Consider the following 27,940-nt stretch of genomic DNA (forward strand, 5'->3'; position numbering starts at 1 on the left):
GAATAAAGCCAGAAAATTAAGCACTTAAGTAACTGACAATCTGATCCATCACTCCCTTCCCGTGTTCTTTAAGTGAAAGGCTCAGTTGTGCCCCGTTTGACTAATAAGCCTCAGCGTTTAAATAGAAATTGCTTTCTCCCGCACTTAATCCACTGCTCATAAAGGCTCCTGGGGTAGAAAATTGGTGCACAGAAAAATAGCATGTCACTTTTGAGTTGTGACAAGGTAAGACTATCCAACCATTACTCCTCCTGCTCCAAACCTGCTGGGGAAATTACAAAATGGTAAAGAACAGCTTGGCAGGTGTGGACGGGCTGGAAAGAAGCAGCTCGCTTTCCTCTTAACCTCTGGGACATGTGAGCTTGGCACTGTTTAATGCAGCTGTAACTGGAAAGATACTTTGCCCTTCCCCTCCCCTATCTGTGACCCAGCACACAGTTGGGCACCCAGTAAAGTAGATATACTTGCTGCTACTTTTCTGATTATAGATTTAGGGGTAAAGTTGGGGGAGGGATGCAATAAGACCCTAAAATATAAATCGTAATTTTGAAGGTCCTGCTGGTTCTTCATGTAGTTAAAAATGAAGTCCTAGTGTAAATACAAGGAGCTCTGGTGGCGCGGTGGTTCAGCGCTCGGCTGCTAACTGAAAGGTTGGTGGTTTGAACCTACCAGCTGCTCTGTGGGAGAATGATGTGACAGTCTACTTTCGTAAAGATTACAGCCTTGGAAAGCCTATGGGGCAGTTCTACTCTGTCCTATGGTGTGCTATGAGTTGGAATTGACTTAACGGCAATGAGGCTTAGTGTAAGTAGCTCTTCATTTACTCATTCAATAAATATTTGGAGAGATTTGTTATGAGCCAGGCACTTTTCTAGGCTCTGGAGATACATCATTTAATAAAATAAAGCCCCTGTCCTTATGAAAGAGAAACCCTGGTGGCATAGTGGTTAAGTGCTACGGCTCTTAACCAAAAGGTCGGGAGTTGGAATCTGCCAGGTGCTCCTTGGAAACTCTATGGGGCAGTTCTACTCTGTCCTATAGGGTCGCTATGGGGTCACTATAGGTCAGAATCGACTCAACGGCACTGGGTTTGTTTTTTTTTGGTTTGTCCTTATGAAGTTTATATTTGAGAGTAGGAGACAGACAATAAACAAATTCACTCATATCATATTTCAGAAGGGGTTAAGTGCTATGGAGAACAATAAAGCTGGCTAATGTAATGGGGTTTAATGTAATGGGGTACAGAGTGGGATGTGTGTGTGGAGGGGCTAGTCTTATATAGTGTAGTCAGAGGACACCTCTCGAAGGAGCTGAAATCTGATCAGAGATTGGATTAGTCTCCTGTGGCTGCTGTAACAAATTTCCACAAACCGGATGACTTAAGACAGCACGGACTTATTCTCTCACAGATTTGGAGGTGAAAGTCTGAAGGGTGTTGACAGAACTACATCCCCTCTGGGGATTCTAGGGAAGAATCCATTTTTTGTCTCTTCCAGCGTCTGGAAGCTGACAGCATTCCTTGACTTTGGGCCGCATCACTCCAATCTCTGCTTCTGTGCTCACACTGACTCCTTGTCTTCTCTGTGTGTCTAAACTCCCTTTACATCTCTCTTAAAGACAGGTGTGATGGCATCTAGAGTCCTCCTGGATAAGCCATGGTAAGCGCCTCTTCTCAAAATCACATTTCTTGCCGTAAAATAACATTCAGAGACTTTGGGAAGGATGATGTGGGCATATCTTTTTTGGGGCCACCATTCAGCCCACTACAGAGAACCAAATAATGTGAAGGAGAAATAGAAAATCTGGGGGAACAGTGTTTTAGGCAGATGGAACAGTAAGTGCAAAGGCTTTGATCCTAGAGCATGCTTAGCTTGTTAAAGGAAGGGCAAGATGGACAGTTTGGCTGGATTGGAGAAAGTAAGGGTGAGGAGGACAGGCTTGGATCTAAGGCTGGAGGATATGGCGACTGGCAAGAAATTCCTTGTAGTAGGTAAGGCCCATGGATTTTTATGGCAGTGATGTCTAGTCTTCAATTTTAAGTTTACACCTATGCTGTTTCTATTATCCCCCACCATTATCCCAAACCTTTGGTAAAGATCTATTAAAAAGCATATCAGCTTGGATTTAGGGTTCCTTTAGATAAAAGGAGTCCAGACTGTTCGAAGTACTTTGGGATTATGTTTCAAACCTGCACCAAGTCAACCAAAAACCAAACTCGTTGCCGACGAGTTGATTCTGACTCATGGCAAACTTATAGGACTGAGTAGAACTCCCTCATAGGGTTTCCAAGGAGCAGCTGGTGGATTCAAACTGGCAACCTTTTGGTTAGCAGCCGAACTCTTAACCACTATGCCATCAGGGTTTCCTGCACCAAAGTCATGTAGATTTTAATTCACATTTCAGTTCCAGACCATTCAGGGCATAAAAACCAAAACCCATTGCCGTCAAGTGGATTCTGACTCATAGAGACCCTATAAGACAGCAGAACTGCCCCACAGGGTTTCCAAAGAGCGGTTGGCGGATTTGAACTGTGATTTTTTGTTTAGCAGCCGTAGCTCTTAACCACTATGCCACCAGAGCTCCATTCAGGGCATAGGAGGACAGAAACTACGGAGAAATGAGTTAAGCACAGGAGAATGTAACTATTGTAGAGCAGGGATAATAAAGTCATGGTCATTGGTCAGATTCCTGTATCTTTCCTCTTGTCAGATGCCCATACCTCACTCTCCAGCTGGCCTGGAAGAGCTATGCCCAGTGGAAAAGTAGTTCACGGTGGCTGTGAAGTAAAGGCAAATGGGACCTAATTTTACAGGTCACTTAGCATTGCCAGATTCTTTCATAAATTCTCTTTAATTTAGTGCTAATTAAAACCTTATAAAGTAGAATGGTACTATGGCTGCTTTATAGGCAAGGAAACTGAGGCTCAGGGAAATAAGGTAAAGTTGCCCAAAGTCATATAGCAAACAAATAGCGGGATTGGAATTTGAACTAGGCCTTTCTGATACCAAAGAGCCCAAGCTTCTTCATTTACACCAGGTTCAATTCCTAGGGTCCATTTACGGAACTCTGGTCCAAGGACTCCTATCTTCTCTTGACGTACCCACACCAGTCATTGCACAGAGGCAGCACTTTAGATTTCTGCTTCTACTATGGACAATCCTATGGCTTATAGGCCATTTCCAGATGGCTATCCAACCTGGTGTCCTCTTTGGGTCTTATTTACAGACTCACCATGCTTCCCATTGGGGGCATGGGTCCTTCCCCCAGCTGAAAACGCTGGCTTCTTTCTCTTTGGCCTTGATAGCTCTCTGGACACCCTACCAAAACCAAAAAGTTCAATAACAAGCTGGGTGGGTTTCCTCTGGACTAGCCCTGATGTTATTCAATGAGTTTAAAAATAGTGATGCTACTATTGAAGGCCTATTTCTCCAAATTAGCTGCATCCCTTATCACTACCCAGACTGGGCAAGTGTTGAGGAGAGTCCTATGTTTACCTATCTGTATTCTCTTTCTTGTATATTGCATGGATCTCTTTAAAGGGGCAGTTTCCATAAGTCTGCAGTGCAGCACACCATGGTATAAATGTTTTAGGCTGTGAACTTGGAGCTTGGAGCACTATTTGACCCTCACTGCTGTTTAGAGTTGGCTCAAGATTCAGTTTTGAATTTAGGCAGTGTAATGATAATAATATTTTTTAATGATAATAATTATAGCTGGCATACATTGGTGCTTATTTCATTCTCAGCACTGTCTCATATATTCCTCACAATAGTCACATGAGAACCTGTCTAACAGGAGAGAAAACTGAGGCTTACAGTCAGTTCTGCTATAATGTGACATATGCATTCCTAAAAAAGCACTGCACTGTGAAAAACTGTGCAATAAAAACTGTGCGTCTTCCAGAAAAGTGAGTTTGGGGAGCAACACTAGAAAACATCACTGAGATTAAAATAAAAATAGGAAGCAAATAAAAACCGTAGAACAGCCTTACACATGTTAAATGTTTAAGAAACACATAATTATCACAAGAAATATGGCATTTAACCTTGAACAAGATTTGAAGTTTACTAGTGGAAGTGGGCATTGGACAGACTGCAGCTTGTGAGTAATTGTGAAGGGGTGGAAAGAAGGTTGTCTGAGATCAGAGGGAAAGCAGAACACTTTGTGGATAAGTATGGCTCACAACACATGCTGCACACTGGGGTGGTTGTTTGAAGTGTGTGCCTTTTGTAGAATTCTATTTTATTCTTGAAGGTCATTTTCTGTATTCACCTATTATTTCTCATGGCCTAAATCATGTATAAGCAAATGCAAAATTAATGTTGTGCTTATATTACTAATGTATCAATGCTGTTTGAACAAGTCTGCATTTTCAAAACAAATATTATAGCAGAACCTACATTAACATGCCCAAGGTCAAACAGCCACAGTTGAAGAGCTGGTTTTAAGCCCAAGTAGACAGACACACCACAGTCCAAGTTCTCAGCCAGTAGACTGTTGAACTGTTTGTGCTGGAAGCAAATTAAGAATGACCCATGACTTAATATTTCATTGTGTGATCATGCTGCCCATGGTAGGCGGAAGCCAGTGATAGTCCCCAAGATTCCCCACCCTGACCCTTGGGACTGTACATATGATGAAATGTTATGTCTGTGATTAGGTTACATTACATGGCAGACGGGATTTTGCAAAGGTAATTTAGGTTACTAATAGGTTGACTGAGTTAATTGAATGGGACGTCATCCAGGTGAAACTAATCTTTAATCGCATGGCCCCTTTTAAAGCAGCGTGTTTTCCCAGGCCAGTCATGGAGGTTCAAAGCACAGTTGCTGGATTTAAACATGGAGGAAGCCACCCAAAGGACTTCAGGAGAGTGGCCTCTGGGACCTGAGAGCAACTCATGGCTGACAGCCAGTGGGGACAAGAGCTCCTCAGTCCTACCAAACTCAAATCCCGCTGCTGCCGAGTTAATTTTGACTCATAGCGACCCTATGGGACAGAGTAGAGCTGCCCGTCTGTAAATCTGTACGGAAGCAGACTGCCACATCTTCTCCTGCCAAGTCTCTGGTGGGTTTGAACCATTGACCTTTCTGTTAGCAGCCGAGTACTTTAACCACTGTGCCACCAGGGCTCCTTCTCAATCCTACAAACACATGGAAATGAATCCTGCCAACAACCTGAATGTGTTTGGAAGTAGAGTCTTCCTCAGAGCCATCACCTTGATTCTGGCCTGGAGACCCTAAGCAGAGGACCTGGTAAACCCGTCTAGACCCCTGACCGGAAACCCTGGTGGCGTAGTGGTTAAGTGTTACAGCTGCTAACCAAAAATGTTGGCAGTTTGAATCCACCAGATACTCCTTGGAAATTGTATGGGGCAGTTCTACTCTGTCCTCTAGGGTCACTATGAGTCAGCATCAACTCAATGGCAGTGGGTTAGACTTCTGACCTGCAGAGCTGTGAGCTAATGGGTGTTGTTTTAAACTGCTAGATTGGTGGTAACTTGTTATGCAGCATAGAAAAGTAACCCAATACCTTACTCCCAGAGTACCTGGGTGATGCAAATGGTTAACAAGCTCAGCTGGTAACCAAAAGGTTGGTGGTTCAAGCCCACGCAGAGGTGTCTCAGAAGAAAGGGCTGGCAATCTGCTTTTGAAAAATCAGCCATTGAAAACCTTATGGAGCACAACTCTATTCTGACACATGTGGGGTCATCACGAATCATAACTCACTCAACAGCAACTGCTGCCTAACTGCGTGCGTGTGCACGGTGATGCAGACAAGGAAAAGAAAAGGAAAGAACAAAGCCCTCGCTGATTCCTCTAGGCTGCTGGGTCTCTCTGCAGCACAGACCATTTCCAACTCGCATTATTAACTCTCTCTCCCAGCAAGACACCAGCACAGAAAGGGCGCCTTATTTTTCTTTTATAAACATAGGCTTTACGGTAATGTTTTCTTTTGTCTTCTTTTCTTTTATAGATCTTGCTACCAGCTTTCAAGGTAAGTACTGTTTAGAAATGTCATCAGACCAGGTTGGTTGCCATCAAAGACCTATTTTAACTTCAGCTTCAGAAATTATCTGAAAGAGGACAAAGCAATATCGTTCTCCCTCGTCTCCCTACTTCAAAGCGCCTTCCTTGCGGAAGGGTGATTTACCAATTCAGGCAGTTAATACGTTTACCGAGGAAGCCCTGGCCGGCTTCGGAATCCTCTCAAGTGGGTCTCTTTTGAAAATTAACCACATATCCTCTGGGCCCTTTTAGCTAGGCCAATCCTGAGCAGCTGTCTTTGGGTGAAGTACTTCAAATCTGGATGTTATCAACATGGAAAGACAGTTCTCTCCTAATTTGCTTTATAAGGAAGTCAACGCTTTGAACACAGTATTCACATCCCTTGAGGGAACATCTCTGGATAAGTAGAAATGTTTTTTCAACAAAAAAACCTGCTGCTCCAGATTTGTGAAAACTGGCTCGACAATCTGTTCCAATTCCTGTGTCAAATGTTGAAGTGAAAAAAACTGTTGAGTATTATGGGTAATTTGTACAGAGTCAGTGAGAAGCGAACCGTCTGTGTGTGTGTGTTTCGTTTGCTTGGAAGGAAAAGTTTCGTATTTGAAAAATAAAATTTAATAGGTAAGTAACCCTACCTGTCTGGAATATACACTGCAATATCAATCGCACAGTTTTACTCAATGATTTTTCTGTATCATACTTACTGTTTCATTTTGTTTTATGATTTGATTAGCACATTTTTATTGGGTCTGTCTCTTTTTTTTTTTTTTTTTGAGCTATCTGCCAACTTCATTGTTGGGCTGGTAAAAAAAAAAAAAAGGGATTTAATTCTCCCTTTTGGGTCCTACCCTTACCCATAGAGTTCAGAGTTTTTTTTGTTTTTTTTTTTTTTTCCTTTTCTTTTACTTTGACCAACAATTTTGGAGGACCTACTATATTCTAATAGAGCCCTGCTGGCACAGTGGTCAAGTGTTTGGCTGTTAACCAAAAGGTTGGCAGTCCAAGTCTACCAGCCGCTCCTTGGAAACCCTATTGAGCAGTTCTACTCTGTCCTATAGAGTCACTATGAGTTGGAATTAACTCGACAACAACGGGTTTGGTTTTGAGTTTACTATATTCTAAGCTCTGCACCAGCTGTTGGGGAGACAAGAATGAATATCACACAGTCCCTGCCCTGAAGATGTTCATTGTTTATAGCTATGGTTCTCAAGTGTGTCCCGGGAATGGATACCCAGAATTCCTCCTGCTCTTTGCCAACATCAAGAAATACTAGTTCAGTATATTAAACTTAAAGCAAACACTATAAAATTTTATGATAAACCAGACACAATTATATACTAGATTCTAGTGTAGACAAGTGTTTGTGGGTGCCAAAGATTTAAGAGGAAAAAAATTGCAGAAAAAACTAAGCATGGGAAAAATTGTCCACCTTAATTTTTTCTGTAGATTGGAAAAGGGCCATTGCTATTTTAGTTTATTGTGTTTTCGAGCTGCCACTTTATTAGGGGAAGTCAGTATGTAAACAAATTGAATATGGCATCTTAGAGGTCCTTATAATGTTTATCTTTCAGGTGAAACATAGCTCTGTGTGTGTGTGTGTTTTCCTTCTCCAAAAGTTTCAGTTCCTCTCTTTTGTGGGTAGGTTAGAAACTAAACTACTCAAGCTCGCCAGGTATTCAGCCCTCCAAATTCTGGCCCAGAGTCTACATAGCCTCCCATTTCACTCTCACATTCTCTGCTCCAGCTACTTGAACTGCAGACTACAAGCCACTCCCAACCCAACATGCCTGGCATTCTCTCCTCCTTGGTGCCTTTTCCCACGATGGCCTTCCAGTTGGGCTTCTCTGGAAGCCCCATCTTAACCAAGAAGCAGGTCCAACTTAAATCCATGACTCTTCCCCAGGTATCCTTCCCCTTTCAACAATCAGAGTGACTCATTTCATTTCTATTCTTCCATTTCATATTGCTTGTACTAAGCAAAGCTTTTCCTGGAGTCGTGGTGGTGGCTGCTATCTATTAGCCACTATGTGCCAAGCACAACTCTGTTGTCATGTAAATAGCCAGAGGAGGAAACAGACGCTCAGAAAAGTGCCGCTGAAGGTTACGCAATTGGTTGATGACAACGCCACAGTTGCGGTCAATTCTCTCTGCTTCCAAGGATAGTGCTACTTGCATTCCTTCCTCATGCTTTCCTTCCACGTCCTCATCCCCACGGACTTAGGCAGAGCTGTTTCTTCTACCTTGTTCCTTATATGAAGCAGGCTCTACTGAATAGAATTGTATTTACACTAGGAAAAAAAAAGATACTACTTCCCCACTTTTACTGGCAAAGTGTAAAATGATCAATTCTACTCGTTATTGGTGAGTAGATGGAAGGGAAAAATCACTCTAATTCGTTGTTAATTGGGGTATAAATTAGAGTAGTACTTCAGACCTACCAGCGTAAAAAATGTTCATGCCCTGACATCTAGCAATTCCATTTTTAGAAATTTCTTAGGGGGAAATCATTAATTCAAGTGTAAGAATATGCATACAAAAGTATTTACTGCAACATCATTTATGGTAGTGAAAAGTTATAGGCCATCTAAGTGTCCATTAATAAGGAAATGCATACATATATTACGGTATAACATATAGTGGAATATTACGTAGACATTAAAAAGATTCATGTTGATCTGTATGTGCTAACATGAAGGGGCTCACAATATATTGCTGAATTGATAAATGTAAGTTTCAGAAAGTCAATATTATCTTATTTTTCTTAAAAAGAAAAAAAAAAGCCTCTTTTTTTCAAACCATCCACCCCAAACACAAACTTCTCAAGAGGTCAAGTGGGACTTTTTTTTTTTTGTCAAAGAATAGTGGTTATTGCCCACAAATGAGGACAAATTATGCAAAGTGCTCCACATCCTATAAGAGAGCCACTTATCTCAAAGGCATGCTAGGAGTAGCCAGAACGAACCTCATTACTGTTGAATGCTTGCTTCCCTCCTTCCTCCCCTCCTCCAGAAAGATTAAGAAGAGTTGCTAAACTTAACATAGTAAAAATGTCTATTCTACCAAAAGCCATCTATACATACAATGCACTTCCGATCCAAATTCCAATGACATCTTTTAAAGTGATGGAGAAACAAATCACTAACTTCATATGGAAGGGGAAGAAGCCCTGGATAAGCAAAGCATTACTGAAAAAGAAGAAGAAAGTGGGAGGCCTCACTCTACCTGATTTTAGAACATATTATACAGCCACAGTAGTCAAAACAGCCTGGTATTGGTACAGCAACAGGCACATAGACCAGTGGAACAGAATTGAGATCCCAGATATAAATCCATCCACATATGAGCAGCTGATATTTGACAAAGGCCCAGTGTCAGTTAATTGGGGAAAAGATAATCATTCTAACAAATGGTGCTGGCATAACTGGATATCCATTTGCAAAAAAAAATGAAACAGGACCCATACCTCACACCATGCACAAAAGCTAACTCCAAGTGGATCAAAGACCTAAACATAAAGACTAAAACGATAAAGATCATGGAAGAAAAAATAGGCACAATGTTAGGAGCCCTAATACAAGGCATAAACAGAATACAAAACATTACTAAAAGTGACGAAGAGAAACCAGATAACTGGGAGCTCCTAAAAATCAAACACCTATGCTCATCTAAGGACTTCACCAAAAGAGTAAAAACACCACCTACAGACTGGGAAAAAATTTTCAGCTATGACATCTCTGACTAGCGCCTGATCTCTAAAATCTATATGATTCTGTTAAAATTCAACCACAAAAAGACAAACAACCCAGTCAAAAAGTGGGCAAAGGATATGAACATGCACTTCACTAAAGAAGATATTCAGGAAGCTAACAGGCACATGAGAAAATGCTCTTGATCATTAGCCATTAGAGAAATGCAAATTAAAACTACAATGAGATTCCATCTCACTCCAACAAGGATGGCATTAATCCAAAAAAACACAAAATAATAAATGTTGGAGAGGCTGCGGAGAGATTGGAACTCTTATGCACTGCTGGTGGGAATGTAAAATGGTACAACCACTTTGGAAATCTATCTGGCGTTTTCTTAAAAAGTTAGAAATAGAACTACCATACAACCCAGAAATCCCACTCCTTGGAATATACCCTAGAGAAATAAGAGCCTTTACACGAACAGACATATGCACACCCATGTTTATTGCAGCACTGTTTACAATAGCAAAAAGCTGGAAGCAACCAAGGTGTCCATCAATAGATGAATGGTTAAATAAATTATGGTACATTCACGCAATGGAATACTACGCATCGATAAAGAACAGTGACGAATCTGAAACATTTCATAACATGGAGGAACCTGGAAGGCATTATGCTGAGTGAAATTAGTCAGATGCAAAAGGACAAATATTGTATAAGACCACTATTATAAGTTCTTGAGAAATAGTATAAACTGAGAAGGACACATTCTTTTGTGGTTATGAGAGGGGAGGGAGGGAGGGTGGGAGAGGGTTATTTACTGATTAGTTAGTAGATAAGAACTACTTTAGGTGAAGGGAAGGACAATACTCAATACAGGGAAGGTCAGCTCAACTGGACTGGACCAAAAGCAAAGAAGTTTCTGGGATAAACTGAATGCTTTGAAGGTCAGCGGGGCAGGGGCGGGGGTTTGGGGACTATGGCTTAAGGGGACTTCTAAGTCAATTGGCAAATGATTCTATTATGAAAACATTCTGCATCGCACTTTGAAATGTGGCATCTGGGGTCTTAAATGCTAACAAGCGGCCATCTAAGATGCATCAATTGGTCTCAACCCACCTGGATCAAAGGAGAATGAAGAACAGCAAGGTCACACGATAACTATGAGCCCGAGACAGAAAGGGCCACATGAACTAAAGACTTACATCATCCTGAGACCAGAAGAACTAGATGGTGCCCGGCCACAACCGATGACTGCCCTGACAGGGAGCACAGCAGAGAACTCCTGAGGGAGCAGGAGAACTGTGGGATGCAGACCCCAAATTCTCATAAAAAGACCAGTTTCAGTCTGGCTGAGATTAGAGGAATCCCGGCAGTCATGGTCCCCAAACCTTCTGTTGGCCCAGGACAGGAACCATTCCTGAAGACTACTCATTAGACATGGAAGGGACTGGACAATGGGTTGGAGAGAGATGCTGATGAAGAGTGAGCTACTTGTATCAGGTGGATACTTAAGACTGTATTGGCATCTCCTGTCTGGCGGGGAGATGGGAGGGTAGAGAGGGTTAGAAACTGGCAAAACGGTTACGAGAGGAGAGACTGGAAGAAGGGAGCGGGCTGACTTATTGGGGGAGAGTAAATGGGAGTGTGTAGTAAGCTGTATATAGGCTTATATGTGACAGACTGACTTGATTTGTAAACTTTCACTTAAAGCAGAATAAAAATTATTTAAAAAAAAAAAAAAGAAGAGTTGCTAAAGAGGTTATCAACTCCATGAAGTATAGAGGGGCTGCCAATAACTCATTGCCATCAAGTCAACTGACTCACAGCGACCGTAAACAACAGAGTCGAATTGTCCCATAGGGTTTCCAGAAGCAGGCTGCCATATCTTTCTCCTGCAGAGCGGCTGGTGAGTTTGAATGGCTGACCCTTCAGTTAGCAGCTGAGCATTTAATGACAGCACCACCAGGGCTCCTTGGAGGGGTTGCAGTGAGAACTTACAGTTCCTCTCCTCAAGGGGGTGGGATGCAGAGGTGCTTCTCCTCAAAGCCAAGGGAAGAAGAAACTTCAAGAGAGCCCCATTTTAAGATCAGCAGTATTTGCAAAAAAAAGAGAGTATTTTCCCTGGTTGGATGTCAATGAGTAGACTGGCTGATCTACAGCCACCCTGGCAGTGGAGGGAGCCACGCCCCCAGAAGTGGCTGGGGAGAGTAGATGGGAGTGGGGACTGCAGCCTTGCAGAATCTATGCAGTACTTGAAGGGGATGGAGGTTAGACAAAGAGGGACATCAGCTGGGAATCATTTGGAAGAAGGGACCAGCTCCCTCAAGGGGCTGCCAATGCTGGGAATCAGCCCATTGCTAGCACGGTGTTTTGCAGCCACCACACATTCTCACGGGCCTGATAGACACAGAGCTGCCTCAGTAATTTGGCCAGCCAAGGAGAGGACTGCAACAGCACTGGTAAAGGAAGGAGTTTTTAGCTTTTCCTCTCTCTTCCTCCTCTGCCCCAAAACATCACTGAAGTTTGGTTGTCAGAAAAGGGAAATGGGGAGATGTCTTGCAGTGTGGTTATATGTCCTCCTCAAGTAGCTAGGGTCACAGCCCTAACCTGTATCTGGGGAGAGGGGAGGAGAAGAGCTTTAAATTGAGTGTGAAAGTAAAACTGAAAATCAAAAACAAACAGAAACAGGGCTGTGCTTATCAATTGACCAAACTGAGACTTTTAATAACGTAAAGTAGTTGGTTAAAAACTACGGAAGCAAACTTAGATATCATTCAGGGAGCCTCCATCCAAAGAGAAAGTAGTTAGATCAACACAATCTAGCTAGGGATGGTGACTGGAATACATGAAACCTTTCGTGTTTATACCCAGGGACGGATTAATAACTAAGCACAGTTGTACCGGCTTTGCGTTGAGCAAGGTACACATGGGCTTAATTGTATTTACTTGCTAATCCGTGGTGAGCAATTTCACATGGGTTTCACCACGTCACTGCAGTAGTAGGGACAGGTGAAATTGTGTACTGCAGATTGGTGGGGAGGCACTATTGGGCCCCTGTGTACGTTGTTTATTGGGTAATCCAGCCCTGTTTATACCTAACAAGTTACACACACGCTGATATGTGCTTAGAAAATGGTCAGTAGTCTAGGATAGGGGCTGACTAATTTTGTCTGTAAAAGGCTTTTCCCAACACACAATTTCAACTACTCTGCCCTGTAGCACCAAAGCAGCCATAGACAGTACATACACAAATGAGAATGGCTATATTCTAATAGGAAACCCTGGTGGTGGAGTGGTTAAGGGCTACGACTGCTAACCAAAAGGTCAGCAGTTTGAATCCACCAGGTACTCCTTGGAAACGTTATGGGGCAGTTCTACTCTGTCTTACAGGATCACTGAGTCAGAATCGACTCGATGGCAACCGGTTCTAAGAAAACGTTATTTATAAAACACATGGCAGACACGGCCACGGTTTGCCCACCTCTGGTCTAGAAGAGCTAGTAGGCTAGTCATCCAAGTGTTAATTAACCTCTGGAGAGTGGGAGAGATGACTCAACAAAAACGGCAATTAACAAATGCGTCAAGGGGACCCTTTTTGAAGCTTTTCCTGGGTCTGAGGATGGAAACATAGTGCAGAGAAACCACCTGGCTATTCCACTCTTGTTGAACAACACTGAAGGGCAAAAAGAGCCACAGTTACATAGAGCTGAAGGCAGGGAGTTTCAGTGGGTGCTGGGCAGACACATACAAATCCACAGCCTCTCTGAAAGCCAGCAAGGCCTTTCAAAGACCCTGTGCACCTGTCAAGGTCAGACAAGGGGTCATGGTCAGCATTTGCCATAACGAACTAGTCACTTCCCTACTGACCGTGAAGGTTCCTGTCCTGCCCCTTAGCAGCCTACAGTGACCCCTTCTGAGGCAATCCAGGTCATGTCAGTAGACTCAGCTGTGGCTAAGGCTTAGCAATGGCTGTGTTCCCCATCATAGACCCAGGAAGCAGTCAAAAGTAGAAAAGGCACAGGATCAAACGATCAGGGTCAAAGCCTGGTTCTATCAGTGCCACCTCCGTAACCCTTGAAAAAATTACTCAACCTCTCGAGCCTTTCTCCTCAGTTGTGGTAGCTGCAGCAGTAGCAATCAATACTGAAGTTTTCTGTGTGCTGAGTGCTATGTTACCACTTTACACGTTATCTGTGATCCTCAAAAGCTCCCTGGCAGATAAGTATTGCTGGTGATACCTAAAAGAAGGATAATATCACCCTGACAGAATTATTGTGAGAGTCAGAGATAATTATGTTAAATTCCCAGTACAGTGCTTGCCATGTTGCTGGAGCTCAATAAATGATACTTGTTATTATCATTACCTTCTTTTTTTTTTTTTTTTTAATTAATTCAGGGACAGTGTGAACCAGGCAGTAGGCATAGAGCTAGAACAGTCATGTATTGCAGGTTGTCTACGACTCGTAATGAAGATTCTCTAAGCAGAAACACACATTTCCCACATGGGGAAAGGGAGAAGACCATGGGCTGGACCAACTTCCAGCACTTTTTTAGGAAGTCAAGCATGCTGCCAGGACAGGAACATCCCCAACATCTGGCTCAGCTAAGAAGCCCCAATATCTGGGTGAAGTCCCTGGCTGGCCTGATGAAGACTTCATTGGAGAAAACTGAAAACATAGTAACACTTGGAGAAGCATGGAGATTTTGGGAATGGAAAACCTGGAAAGGGTAACCCTTTTTACATGCGAATGCCAATCCACTTTCGATAATAATAAATTGATATTTAAAAAACACTGTCTCCTGCATAGCTTCGGTTTACCTAAAGACTTTGTGGTTTATAATTCTATTTACTCACGTTTCCTTCTCAGGGCTGGATTACCCAATAAGCAAGGTATGCACAGGCTTATTTGTGCTTACCTACTCCTGTGTTTTTCACCACATCAAAGATATGAAAAACAGGTGAAGTTGTGCACTACAGATTAGTAATAAACACAATTAAGCTTGTGTGTACCTTGCTTACTGTAAGCCTGTACATACCTTGTTTACTGGTTAATCTATCTCTACTGCCTTGTGAGTTCTTCACATGGTCTTCTTTTTTCATCTTCTGGTTTTTGGAACAACTTCTAACAACTTTCTCTTTGAATCTCAGATACAAACTCTTCGAGAGGAAGAATATGGTTGGTCCAAATGCTCACACAAAGCCATATTAGACAAAGGTATTCCTCCCGGCTACCTTGTAGGCTGCTTGCAACCTTGAGTTGGATGTTTTCTCCTGGTAAACCCAGCTGCCACAAGCATGGCATTGTCATGTGACATAGATCCTGGTGACTGAGCAGAAGCAACCACCTTGGACCACTGCCTTTGTAAAGAGTTCTGAGTGAGAACTAAATGGTGTCGTTGCTTCATGACAGGCTGCTGGGCACCCCCAGAGGGCTGTCCCAAAGAAGAGGAGAAAAAAGTTGGCAGCAGGTCAGTCTGAGCCCAATGAAGACTAAGTTAGAACTATAAAATTTTTAATATTAGTCTAACCGCTAAACAGGCCCCCGGGTGATGCGAACTGTCTGCACTAGACTACTAAAGGTTGGTGGTTTGAACGCCCCCAGGGGTGCCACAGAAGAAAGGCCTGGAAATCTTCCATAAAGATTACAGCCAAAAAAAACCTACGGAGCTCGGTCCTGCTCTGCAATACATGGGGTTACCGTGAATTGGGATCTACTCAATGACAACAGGTTTGCTTTTTTTTTTTTTAGCTTCAAAATAGTCTGGCGCATGATAGGAGTACGACAAGTATTTGTTGACTGAATGAACAAGTCAGCACATCAGCACGCTCATTTTATCGATTGGGAAATTGAGACCTGGGGAAGACATCTAGCCCAGATCAGACATGTTGGCCACATCAGGGATTGAACTGACCCAGGTCTTCTGTCCCCCCTTTAAGCCATGGTAGGCTATTGCTGCGTCACCCCCACATTGTAAGTGAAGATAACTGAGGTGCAAAGAGCCTTGGCCAAAGTCATTCAGTTAGCTTGTATCAGAACTCGCCTGGGTCTGCCAACTTCCAGGCTGCTGCTATTTCCAATTCATCCAACATTCTTGGAGGTTTTCTGTCACTAGGCCTGGAAAAAGGGCCTCAAAGAGTGAAACGAAGATCCAAAAAATTTAAAACAGGTGATGAAGAAAGGCTTTTTCATCAGAGGTAAAGAAGGTTAGTGACTACTAGAATCATATTTTATTTCTCTTCCTTTTCCTGTAACTTCCCCAAATACATGGTGTTAACAAGCGAGGAACTGCCAGGCCCTTGTCCAGTGGAAAAACTTCTGGAGCATAGCTTGATATGCTTAGATACACAGCCAGCCCACAAAGTGAGAAACAGAGTCAACTAGGAACTAGGGGGGTCTCCCCACACCTCTCAGAGTTCCTGCAAAGCCAGGAGAGCAGTGTGAAGGTTTGAAAAGCCAAGCATGTCTTACGGGTAACAAACATAAGGTCTTTATTCATACACCACCTTTCCTGGCTTTGCTCTGAATGCCAAACCTAAAAAAGAAAAAAGGAAGGAAGGAAGTTACACTCCCTTAATGATACCTCCCTGTACCTGGACTGGTAGCCATGACAACACGTAGCCACTGCACATTCTATTCATTGCCTTTGTTTCCATTTTCACCACTGACTGTGGGGACCATTTGGCTTCTGGTTTTCTACCTTCCATTGGCGAAACCAAACCAAAACACGTCGCTGGTGCCTCCAGGAGATAGGACTCTTCCCTTTACTTTTTCTATCATTTATTAACTTTCCAGTAATGAGACAACGTTTCTTTAGTAATGGAATAATAATAATGATGATGATGGTGATGGCAGCTGACTCTTACATAGCACTCGCTTGATGCTAGGCACCATTTTAAACTTTCAATATATTAACTCATTTAATCCTCATAATAACGCATGAGGTTATGTTCTCATGAGTGCTATCATTATTCCTACTTACGGTTCATGGAACACTGCGCAGAGAAGGTAAATAACTTTCCCAAGATCACATAGTTACTACATAGTTGATCTTGGATTTGAACCCAGGCAGCTGGCTCCAGAGTTTCTGTTCTTCTCCGTTTTGCTATATTGCCTAGGGGGGAAAAGGGAGGCATCACTTATATTATTATATACATAAGAAACCCAAGCTGCCTGTTAAAGTAGATCAGTGCTGGACCTTGAGTTGGCCAAAGTGTTAGCTACTGTATGTGTCAAACAGTTGTATAGAGCTGGAAAACCTCCTTCTGTTCACATGATTGAGACTAAGGGGAAGAAAGTCAGAAGGTCCAGCAGCTTGGTTTGAACGTACAGGCTGGGATGCAGGGCCCCTTCTTCCTGGGATAGAAAGTCCCACTCGGGGGTGCTCTGGAGCAATCAGAGAGGTGCACTCTCATGGGGAAAAGAAGGTGCTGGTAAAACTCGATCTACCCCTGGACAAGGTGGGGGAGAGCCAAGCACCAGGGATGGTTGTCCCTAGGTGGCTTTTGATCATAGGTAGATATTCTAATGTGGACATTGACCAAGTAGTTCCTTGTCCTCCCAAGTGCATCATTTCTCAAGTTCCAAATGAGGAATTTTGCTCAATTTTTCTTCTCCTATCTGTCCCTGCTCAGGCAATTCCATGAGCACCAGTGAGACCCTTGGGGCTGTTTCAATGTGCTCTTCCATTGATATAAGCTGTTGTTGTTGTGGAGTCGGCTCTGACTCCTGGTGACCTTAGGTACAACAGAACTAAATGTTGCCCATTCTTGTGCTTCTTCACGATCATTAGTACGTTCAAGTCCACTGTTGTGGTTATTGTGTAGTGCCTTCCAACCTAGGGGGTTCATCTTCCAGCACTGTATCGCACAATATCCTGCTGTGATCCATCAGGTTTTCACTGGCTAATTTTTGGAAGCAGATTGCCAGGCCTTTCTTCCAAGTCTGTCTGAGTCTGGAAGCTCTACTGAAACCTGTTCACCATGGGTGACCCTGCTGGTATTTGAAATACCAGTGGCATAGTCTCCAGCATCATGGCAACACGCAAGTCACTATAGTACAACAAACTGACAGATGAGTAGTGGTGACATAAGCCACAGGGTCACTTTTATGAAGTCAACACCACAGAACGTCAAAGCTGGAGGGTACTTGGAAAACACATCACCCAGCCCTCTTCTTTTTAATAAGCAATCAAGTTCACGGAGGCTTGGAGAAAGAAATCAATTAACCCACATCACACAGACCTGGTTCTGTGGCCAAACTGGGACCTAAAACCCAATTACCCTTGAAAAGTATATATTTACCCTGAGCCAGGCCCAACACTAGGCACTCATTACAACCTGCAGGAATCATCTCATTTCATTCCCCGGGTTCCTCTTAGGAGACAGGTGTGATTACTTCCTCCATTCTAAATATGAGGCATCTGAGAGTTAGAAAGACTGCAACTTACTAAGATCACACAATCAAGCTGCAATTGAACAGCCAAGACAGAACTCTGCCTCTGACGTCACCATCTCCAAAATAACTCTTCCTCCAGACCAATTGCCATGTGATAAGTTTTCTTTTTTGATACAATTTGGCAGTATGTCCCAAGAGCCTTCCAATGCTCCATATCTTTGACTCAGGCATTCCTACTCCCAGGACTCTGTCCTGAGGAAATAAATAAATGCCCACAAAGATTTAAGATAGAAGGTTATTCAGCATAATTTATAACGCTGAAAAAATTGCAACAACCTAAATTTCCAGCAATAAGGGAAGAGTTAAATAGCCTACGATCATCCAAGCAGTAAAATATTACACAGCTATCAAATTTAGGTTTTTGAAACTGTAATTATATGAGGTTTACGGTAGGTTACTAGAAAGAAGAAAAATCAGATATAAACCTTTACAATACACTAAAGACCTCAACTTTGTTAAAAATGTTTTCAGAGAACAAAGACAAAAGGAAAGCTATTAAAGGATTAGCCATAATTTTCTCCAGGAGTTTGACTGTGATTTTTATTTTATCTATTTTCTTCTGTATTTCCAAAGTTTCTACATTACATCTGCAGTACTTCTACAATCAGGAAAAAGTGATCAGTAGCAAAAACAGCTGGTTTTAAGAATAACCTACTTCTTCTTATATGCCACCTATTTAAAAGAGAAAAACCCAGGCAGCTTAATGGAAAAACACATCACACGGGATGGTTGAGATAAAAGTGAAAAAACAATTCAGAAGGCATATAGGAAATGTGGAAACCCTGGTGGCATAGTGGTTAAGTGCTACGGTTGCTAACCAAGAGTTTGGCAGTTCGAATCCACCAGGTGCTCCTTGGAAACTCTATAAAAAACAAAAAACTATGGTGCAGTTCTACCCTGCCTTATAGAGTCGCTACGAGTCGGAATCGACTCAACGGCAGTGGGTGGGTATAGGAAATGTGGGAGGTCACTGTATCTGGAAGAAGATATGAGAATATTCACACAATGGCCCATGATACCCAGTTATGAACTTGCTGAACAAAGCCACAGAGGAACCCAATGGATTAAAAAAAAAAAAAAAAAAAATGGATTACCTACTCATTTTCCAACCAAAGAAAACATACCCACTCGAATTGAGACAAAGGTTTACATACTTGCTCTCATTTAATCCTCGCCACAGACCAGTTACATGGGTTATTATTCCCCCTTTTTGTAGATGTGAAAACTGAGACCCAGCAAGTTAAACGGCTTTCCCAAAGCCATGCACCTAATAAGGCACCTGAGCTGGGAAAGAACCCCAAACCTCTGATCCCCAAAGCTTCCTTGGCTACCATGCTGCCTCTTCGATTTGCATCTAAGACTCTTGCCCTGAAATTTTTCTATTCTCAACACTATTGATGTGGTCGTCACAACAGCTTAATAATTAAAATTAATAATAATTGTATTTCATAAATAAATGTCAGGGGATATTAGTGATTTTGATTAACATAATCTTTCCTCTATGTTACTGTATGGGTTGGAGATAGCCTGAAGATGTATTTCATTTGGCTTGTATAATTGTTTCTTTTTATTTGGAACTGATTGTCAATTTTTTTTTTTTTTTAAACACTGAGGGATTTTGATAAAGTCAAGATGTTCTGCTTGTCTTGAAACTCCATAAGCTCTGACATCATAGGGCCTGAATTCCTACAAGTCTATTATAGGTTTGAATTTAGTATCTGATGATCCCTTCCAGGGTGGCGCAGTGGTTAAGAGCTCAGGCTGCTAACCAAAAAGGTCTGCAGTTTGAACCCACAGCCACTCCTTAGAAACCCTGTGGAGAAATTCTACTCTGTCCTATAGGGTCGCTATGACTTGGAATTGACTTGATGGCAATGGGTTTGGTTTTTTGGGTTTGGATCCCTTCCATGGTGCACAGGCTCTCCAGCTTGCCATCGTTCCTTCCTTGATGGTACTTGCTTGAGGACATTTGATTTTGAATCCCCTTTTTATCAACGGGTATCAAATCAGTCAAATTTTCACCCAAGTATGCCATTCACATTGTTATGAGTGTTCAAGAATAGGCAAGTGATAGTCATACGTAACAACATTTAAACCTTCAAAGGTGACTTCCATAGCTAAGGTCCTATTTAATCTCTAACACAGCTTGAGCTTGAGTGTTGGACTGGATTTTCCTTTAGCAACCCGCTGCACTGAGTTTCCAAAATGCCAGAGGTTCTTTCTCCCTACCTGCCTGTTTCTTCTTATTCCGGGACAGCTCCACTTTCAAATTCCGCTCAAAGTCAGGATATGGGCATCTAAAAATATCTCAGCCATCACCGCACTGACATTATACTTCTACTGTTCCAAGAGCAGATTCTCTGACAAAAGAATAATGTCAAGAGCCAGTTAGGTTTAGGCTCAAAAGCTACACATGAAATGACTTTGAGCATTCAGTGTTTCTCTCTCTCTCTCCATAAAGTTCTCTGAAAAAGTTATGGGTGTGGAGAAATAGTAGGAGGGCGTGTAGGCAATGATCCTGTCAGGAATTAATAGAAATCATGGTTTGGCTCCACATGGGCAAAGGCAACAGTGCATAGCATAGTGTCTGGTACGTAGTAGGTGCTCAAAATACATTGGAGGGAGAATAGAGAGGTGGGAAGTTACCCAGTATATACACTTCCATGACTGCATTTTGTTTTAGTGATCTTTTGTTGAGTACTTACAATGTGTAAAGCATTTTCCTAGGCATAGTTAGTTTCCTCCATTCAGTTATTCATTTATCTGTTCCCCGAATGCCTACCTTGCTTTCCTGCAATTCCCAGTTGCATGAGTGATTTCAGCTCTCTGATGATCAGCTCAGCATCTCATCACTCACCCAAATATTCTTCCAAAGCAAAGTGCTGCTCTTCTCATCAGCAGTCATCACAATGTCATTGATACTAAATGTGGCAGAAAATCTCTTATGTGTATTCCATGGGGTATTATGTAAAATATCTGCAATAATACAGGAAAGAAAATTCTCTAGGAGCTGTTTCTATAAGCTGGGGTAACTCATATCCTCTCAAATATATTTAAACCCCGGAGAGCTCTTCGTGACAAGCACAGTGGCAGGCTGTTCTCCTTTGGACCAAGTTCTCAGTGTGGTACCTCGCTCGTCCCCAGAGATAACTCACCAGTGGGTAAGTCACTGTGCTGTGTCATCGGATCATGATTAAGCTAATGCAACGACCTTAGGGGGCAGTGAGTTGCACTGGGTGCAATGGTTGCACAACCTGAAGAATGTAATCAGTATCACTGAGTTGTACATGTAGAAATTGTTGAACTGGTGTATGTTTCGCTGTGATATATAGCCTCAAAAACAACAACAAAATAATTTTTTTTTAAGTCAATGCACCTCCTCAAAGTATGACTGTTGCTGTTGCGAGCTGCAGTGGAGTTGATCCCGACTCATGGTGACCTTATGTACAACAGAACAACACGCTGCTGGCCCTACATCACTCTCACAGTTGCCAGCATGTTCAAGTCCATCCTTGTGACTATTGTGTCAATCCATCTCACCAAGGGTCTCCCACACCCTTGTTGGGCTTCTGCTTCACCAAACGTGATGTCTTTCTCCAGCGAGTGATCCCTGATGATATATCCACAGCAAGCGAGTTGGACAATGTTCTCTTGTGACCCACAGGTTTTCATTGTCTAATTTTCAAAAGTAGATTGCCAGGCCTTTCTTCCTAGTCTGTCTTAGTCTGAAAGTTGCACTGAAACCTGTCCATCATGGATGACCCTACTGGTATTCGAAATACTAGCGGCATAGATTCCAGCATCACAGCAACACACGAGCCACCACAGTATGACAAACTAACAGACAGGTGGTGGAAAGCATGATACTTTTTGTGTAAAAGGCACTCAATAAGCTTTAATAAATGAATGAATGACTGCACAGAGGACGAATGAACTAACTGGGTGCCGATTTTACAAAACAGAGGCTTGAAAATCATTGCAGTCCTGTTGTAAGCTCTAAATCAGTCTCCTGTCCATCAGCAGAGCTTTCTTTCCCGATGGCCTAAATGCACAGTTCTTTTGTTTTGCTTTTACACATTCAATTCCAAGCTCTGACAAGGTTCAGCACCTCACATTCTCTGTGGCAGGGATTTGAGAGAAAATGCAGCAGGCTTCTGTCACCCTCTGACAGCAGAGTCCATGGAGATTAAGAAATATCAAATCTTTCAGACCAAATTTGGAGAAACAAAAGAAAAAATATATATATATGTGCATACACACACATATATATATTTTGTTGTTGTTGCTGTTGTATTAGATGGGGAGAAAACCTGGACACAGTGGAAAAGAATTTTACTTTTCAGGTGAGAACCCTGCAAAATAAATGAGACCCATGTGTGCTCTTCTGAAGCACAAATCTTCAGCCAAATTCCAGGGCCTCAATTTTGTTCTGTGTTGATCGCACAATTGCAGCAACCCTTGTCCTCCTCCTCCTTCTTCTTCCCTCTCCCTCTCTCTGCAGCAAAACTTCTGAATTTTCAGTTTTTACGCTTCATATGGTCTTCTGGAAATTATCGAGGTAATATTTATTCCTACACAAAATTCACACAAGACAGAAATACCTATGAAATCAAGTCTCTTTCTCCCCTCTCCCCTCTCCCCTCTCCCCTAACCAGCCCCCTGGAGGAGTGCAGGAAGCAGGACGGGGTGGGGGAGAAGGGGAACTGTGGTGCAGCTGCAACAGAGCCCTCAGCCAGTTCCAGGAAGGAGCTTGGCAGGTGGGACCTCTCAGAGCTGTTCCAATAGGAGGCGAGGATGCAGGGCGTTTGTACAACAACCCCTTTCACCATTCATAGGGTATAAGTTGCCCCTCAACCTCCACGGATGGGGGTGTAAACATGGAAGAGGAAGCTCCCTTCATCAAAGGACAGTTCCTGGGGAGGGAGCCATCCGTGGATAACACTTCAAGCAGGTGCAGGAACTATAGGCTTGATCTTCCAGGGTCATTGGGTGTCATGCCATGTAATTATATGGTGTTATGTATATCTTTCCAAAACACGCATACTTGCTACATTTTTAAGCCAGTTGCCATCAAGTTGATTCTGATTCGTGGTGACACCGTGTGTCAGAGTGGAACTATGCTCTATAGGGTTTTCAATGGCCGATTTTTCTAAAGTAGATCACGAGGCCTTTCTTCTGAGGCACTTCTGAGCAGACTCGAACCTCTAACCTTTTGGTTAGCAGCCCAGTGTGTTACCTTTTGCACCTCCCATAGGCTCCTTTATGATCGTATGAAACACATCCACACACATGTGCGAGGGGATATAACATAGTAGCTAAGGGCATGTACTCCGAAGCCAGGCTGTCTAGCTTTGAACACCAACTCTATTTATTAGCCTTCCAACTTTGGAAATTTACTGAACCTCTTTGTACCTCGGTTGCTTCATTGGTAAAAATTGGGGGGTGATAAAAAGAATACTAACCGTAGAGGTGCTGGAAAGATTAAACGGGCGATATAATGTGAGGTTCTGAGACTGGAGCCCAAGGTTTAGCAACTTGCTTCTGTCATTTCAACAGTCCATCTTGAACAGCCGTCTTTTTTTATTACATGAAGGTGCATCTCAGTCCTTTGAATAGCTAGGTAGTACTCCATAGCATGAACTTGCCAGGATTTCTTCCCCAGTTCCCTTACTGTTGGGCATTTAGGTTGCCTCTGGGTTTTCATAATTACAAGTAGTGAACATCTTTGTAGATACATCCTTATGAACTTGAAATTTCTGTCAGGTAGATCCCTGAAAATGGAATTGTTTGTCAAAGTGTAAGCACATTTGAAATTTTGACAGGTATTGTTAAATTGCCCCTGAAAGGAGTGTATAGTTCTACCTTGTACCTCAGCATCATGAGATGAGAATGTCCTTCCCCATAAGTACCCACCAACAGGGGATATTAAAAATCTTTTACATTTCTGCCAATCTGATAGGTGAAAAAGTATTTCTTGGTTTAATTTGCCTTTCACTCCCTCTCTGTGAGACCGAGCCCTTTTCCTTGCTTTATTAGCCACTTGTGTCTATCTTTTTCCTCTGGGTTATCTTTGTTGACATGTTTTTGAATTTATATACTGTAACTATGTTCTACCGCTCTCTCATTTCTCTTTTAGACTTTTTAGCTGGCCTCTCAACCTACAGATGGTTAAATTTCGGAGTACTCAAACCCGCCGATCTTCTAGGGTACCTAGATTCAGAGTCTGGGTCATGTAGGAGCTGTATAAACGGCCGGGCACTACTCCAACATGTTCGCACGCAAAGCCTGCTTTATCCTCAGAACTGCAAGTTCCTTTATTGGCTTTGAACTTCCCATTGGCCCAGAGCCGGCAGCTTCTTTTTGCTCATTCGCAGCTTTCTTTTTTCAGCCCAGTCCTGGTTATTAAAATCTTAGACAATGTCTGGGTTATAGGCTCAATCTCACAGCATCTTTTGCCTGGATCTTTCTTCTTCTTTTCTTTCTGACTCCACTTCCCCTTTTCACTGGGCCTGACTATGCGCAGCTTGAGTGGGGGCTGGGGGTGGGAGTGTGGCAGGGGTCAGTCTCCAGGAGTGATAGTCCCTCACGCTGTCATCTGGCTTGTAGACACTTTTCTGCTGGCTCCCACTGCTGGTGTCATCACCCTGGTTGATCCCATCACTAAGGGTGCCGGTCCTGGCTCTAGCTGGTTGGTATGGGCATTGTTGGGGCCAGGGTAGTGAGAAGCAGAAAGGAGGTGTCCACATTGTCAGGCTGGTACAGTGAACTGTGAGTGGTTTTTGCTGATAGCAGTGCATGGTTCTCAAGCAGCATTGGGTTCCTGCTCACCTCTGGCATGGAGCACCTGCTGCACTGTCTCAATCAATAGTGGATGTACAGTGTGGTCTCTCAGATGAACACATCTCTGAGGTTGTATCTCTTTCCTTAGACAGAGTGGTGGCTGAGGAAGTGCATAGGAAGTGGGGTAGGAATCTCTTTGAATTCCCCTCTCAAAGTCCAAGCACATTTAGGACGGGACTGTTCTAGAAAATGTGACTCTCTCAAGCTCCAGGAAGAATGGGATAGCGAGTATTCTGTAGACATGCTTCCTCCTGGAGAAGGAGGCTCAAGGGAGCTCTGCCTTGTTATTACATCCTGTGGAGAAGTAAGCAGCCGTACTTTCTGGGCATCATGGTCTAGGCCCAGTGTTCAGCACACCACACCCATTATCAGGATACAGCTGGCTTCATGGAAGGAGGATGTGCTTGGGGTGAGGCTGGCCTAAATTTCAAATTTACTTGTCAAGCTTCATTCAGCTTTCTCGTCTATAAAATGAGGATTATAACGTCTACTTTGCAGAGCTTTGGGGAATAGTAAATGAAATAATGCATGTAAAGTACCTAGCATATTACCCGTTGTGTGTGTGTGTGCGTGTGTATTGTTACACTGTGCCAAATCACATTACAACGTTACTTCATTTACTCATTACAACAATAGGGCAGGTACCGTTGTTACCACCCCCATTTTACAGATAGAGGAACTGAATTACAAAGAAATCAAGCTGTTAGTAAGCAACAGAGTCACTATTCAAACCCAGCTGTGGAGCTCTAAAATCAGTGCCCTTAACCACTGTTCTCTGCTGTCACCACATGGTAGCCCCTATAGTAGGTACTCAGTAAATGAGAACAATTATGACAATAACAGCAATTATATCCTCACTACATATTAAAGGCAATTCCTTTGTGCAATGTCAACTTCTTCACTCTACTAGCAGATTAGGCAAATACACCAAGAGCTTGTATAATGCAAATATGCTTAAAAATGCAAAAAATAAATGAAATTATTCATCTCTCCATACACTTCTGCAGGACCTCTTCCCCTCTGTAGCATCAGCACCTGGCGTCCTGTGGGTGTGTGTGAGTGCTTATTAATTTGTGGCTTAGACTGTCTGTTCATAGAACATAATGATGTAAATATTACCATTAATATTAAAATTACATGAATAAGAATTCCATGTTAAAGGACAAGTGCTGCTGGAATATCAGTGTACGAAGTTCATCTTATAGAGAACCAAACTCAATGACCTTTCACAAGTCTGGCAAGTTCCAGATTCCGTGGCAGGGACAAGCAGAGATGCAAGTGCAGCCAGCCCTTTCTTCCTTATAATGGCCCGGGAGGTCGATTTCCATCTTTGGGGACTAGCCCTTTCTGTGAAATTTGACAAGACATTTCTGCCTCTCAGTCTTGTTCTCAAGTTTGCCCAATTCAGACATGTGACAAGGGGCTTAAAAGCCACCATTTGCCCATGTCCACCATTGAGGCTTGATGCCCTCAGCTTTCAGGGTCTGGGTTAACTTTTGTTAGTGAAAGTGAGCAGAGCTAGTACTAAAATAATCACTAATGCACGATGTACCAGGCCGCGGTGTTCCAGCCCCCTCTTTCCTTTCATGTTAAATGCACTGCCTTAACTAAGTGGCCCTTTGCAAAGCCAGCCTTGTGACTAACGGGCTTTTGATCAGGCTTTCCTTCCTGACAGCTGTACATATAAATGAATGTTAATCCCAATTAGGTAATAAACTTTGATTTTTCCTACCCTCTGCAAAGTGCCCCCTCATTTTGGAGCATTCCCATTGTTCTTATGTCGATGATAGTATCTTCTCATTGGGAAGAACTCTGCTTGCAGCTGGAGTATTTTTAGTTAGGACACTTTAGAGAAAAAGAGCAAGGGTTGAAGAAGTGGTGGGAACAGATTTTGTAGACCTACTGCATGCTCTGGTGTGGGCAGGAAAAGTAGGAGGCTTTGAACACCTGCTGTTGCTAGCCTGTGTGCAAGGCACTTTACATACATTATATCATTTTATCTTCACATTAATCTTATAAAAAAAAAATTATTATTACCCCTACTGTACAGACGAGGACAAGAAGCCAGGGGTCTAAATGACTTGCTCATGGTCACAAGGCTGGCCAGTGACTGAGTCACAGTTCAAACAGCTTAATTCTAGCTTCTGTTGATGTGGTTGTTGTTAGGTGCCGTAGAGTCAATTCCGACTTTCAATGATCCCATGTGACAGGATAGAACTGCCTCATAGGGTTTTCTTGGCTGTAATTTTATGGAAGCATATCCACCAGGTCTTTCTCCCACAGAGCTGTCAGGTAGGTTCAAACCTTTGGTTAGCAACCAAGCACTTAACCATTTGTGCCATGCACCAAAACAAACAAACCCATTGCCGTCCAGCCGATTTCAACTCATAGCGACCCTGTTGGACAGGGTTTCCAAGGCTATAATCTTTATGGAAGCAGACTGCCAGATTGTTCTCCCACAGGGTGGGTGATGGATTCGAGCCAGCAACCTTTTGGTTAGCAGCTGTGTGCTTTAACCACTGTACCACCAAACCAAAAAGCCCACTGCCTTTGAGTCGATTCCGACTCATAGTTGCACTACCAGGGCTCCTTAATTCCAGTTTCAACATGACTCCACAGTTTTATTTCCCTGACACCTCGGAAGATCGTTGCCTTTTTTCATACACTGGAAATAGCACTGGGTTTGAGTTTTGGTCTGTCACCTGCCAGCTCTGTGGCCTCGGCAAAGTGGCATATCCTTTCTGATTGGAGCTCTTCATCTGCAGAATAGAGCTCTACTAGCATTCTCCTCTACTTATCTGAAAAGGTCCTCGTGAACCAGCTTTGCACATGATAACATGCTGTACAGGCGTGGTGACATTTGGCATGCTTATAAACAGCCTTTGTCAATTAATCTATCACTGTCTCTGCATTGCTCTCCTTCCTGATTCTCAAAAAGCCACAC

General features: G+C 42.8%; 1 protein-coding gene across 1 annotated transcript in view; it reads right to left on the bottom strand.

Moving 5' to 3' along the window:
• Nucleotides 1-27,940, bottom strand: part of LOC126063149 (uncharacterized) — a 128,252-nt gene that overhangs the window by 2,457 nt on the left and 97,855 nt on the right. The window contains exon 4 of the mRNA XM_049861340.1: nucleotides 3,232-3,317. Coding sequence (XP_049717297.1) covers nucleotides 3,232-3,317 — 86 coding nt within the window. The remainder of the gene's footprint in view (nucleotides 1-3,231; nucleotides 3,318-27,940) is intronic.

Source organism: Elephas maximus, chromosome 19, assembly GCF_024166365.1.
Source record: "Elephas maximus indicus isolate mEleMax1 chromosome 19, mEleMax1 primary haplotype, whole genome shotgun sequence".
NCBI classification, from domain to species: Eukaryota; Metazoa; Chordata; class Mammalia; order Proboscidea; family Elephantidae; genus Elephas; species Elephas maximus.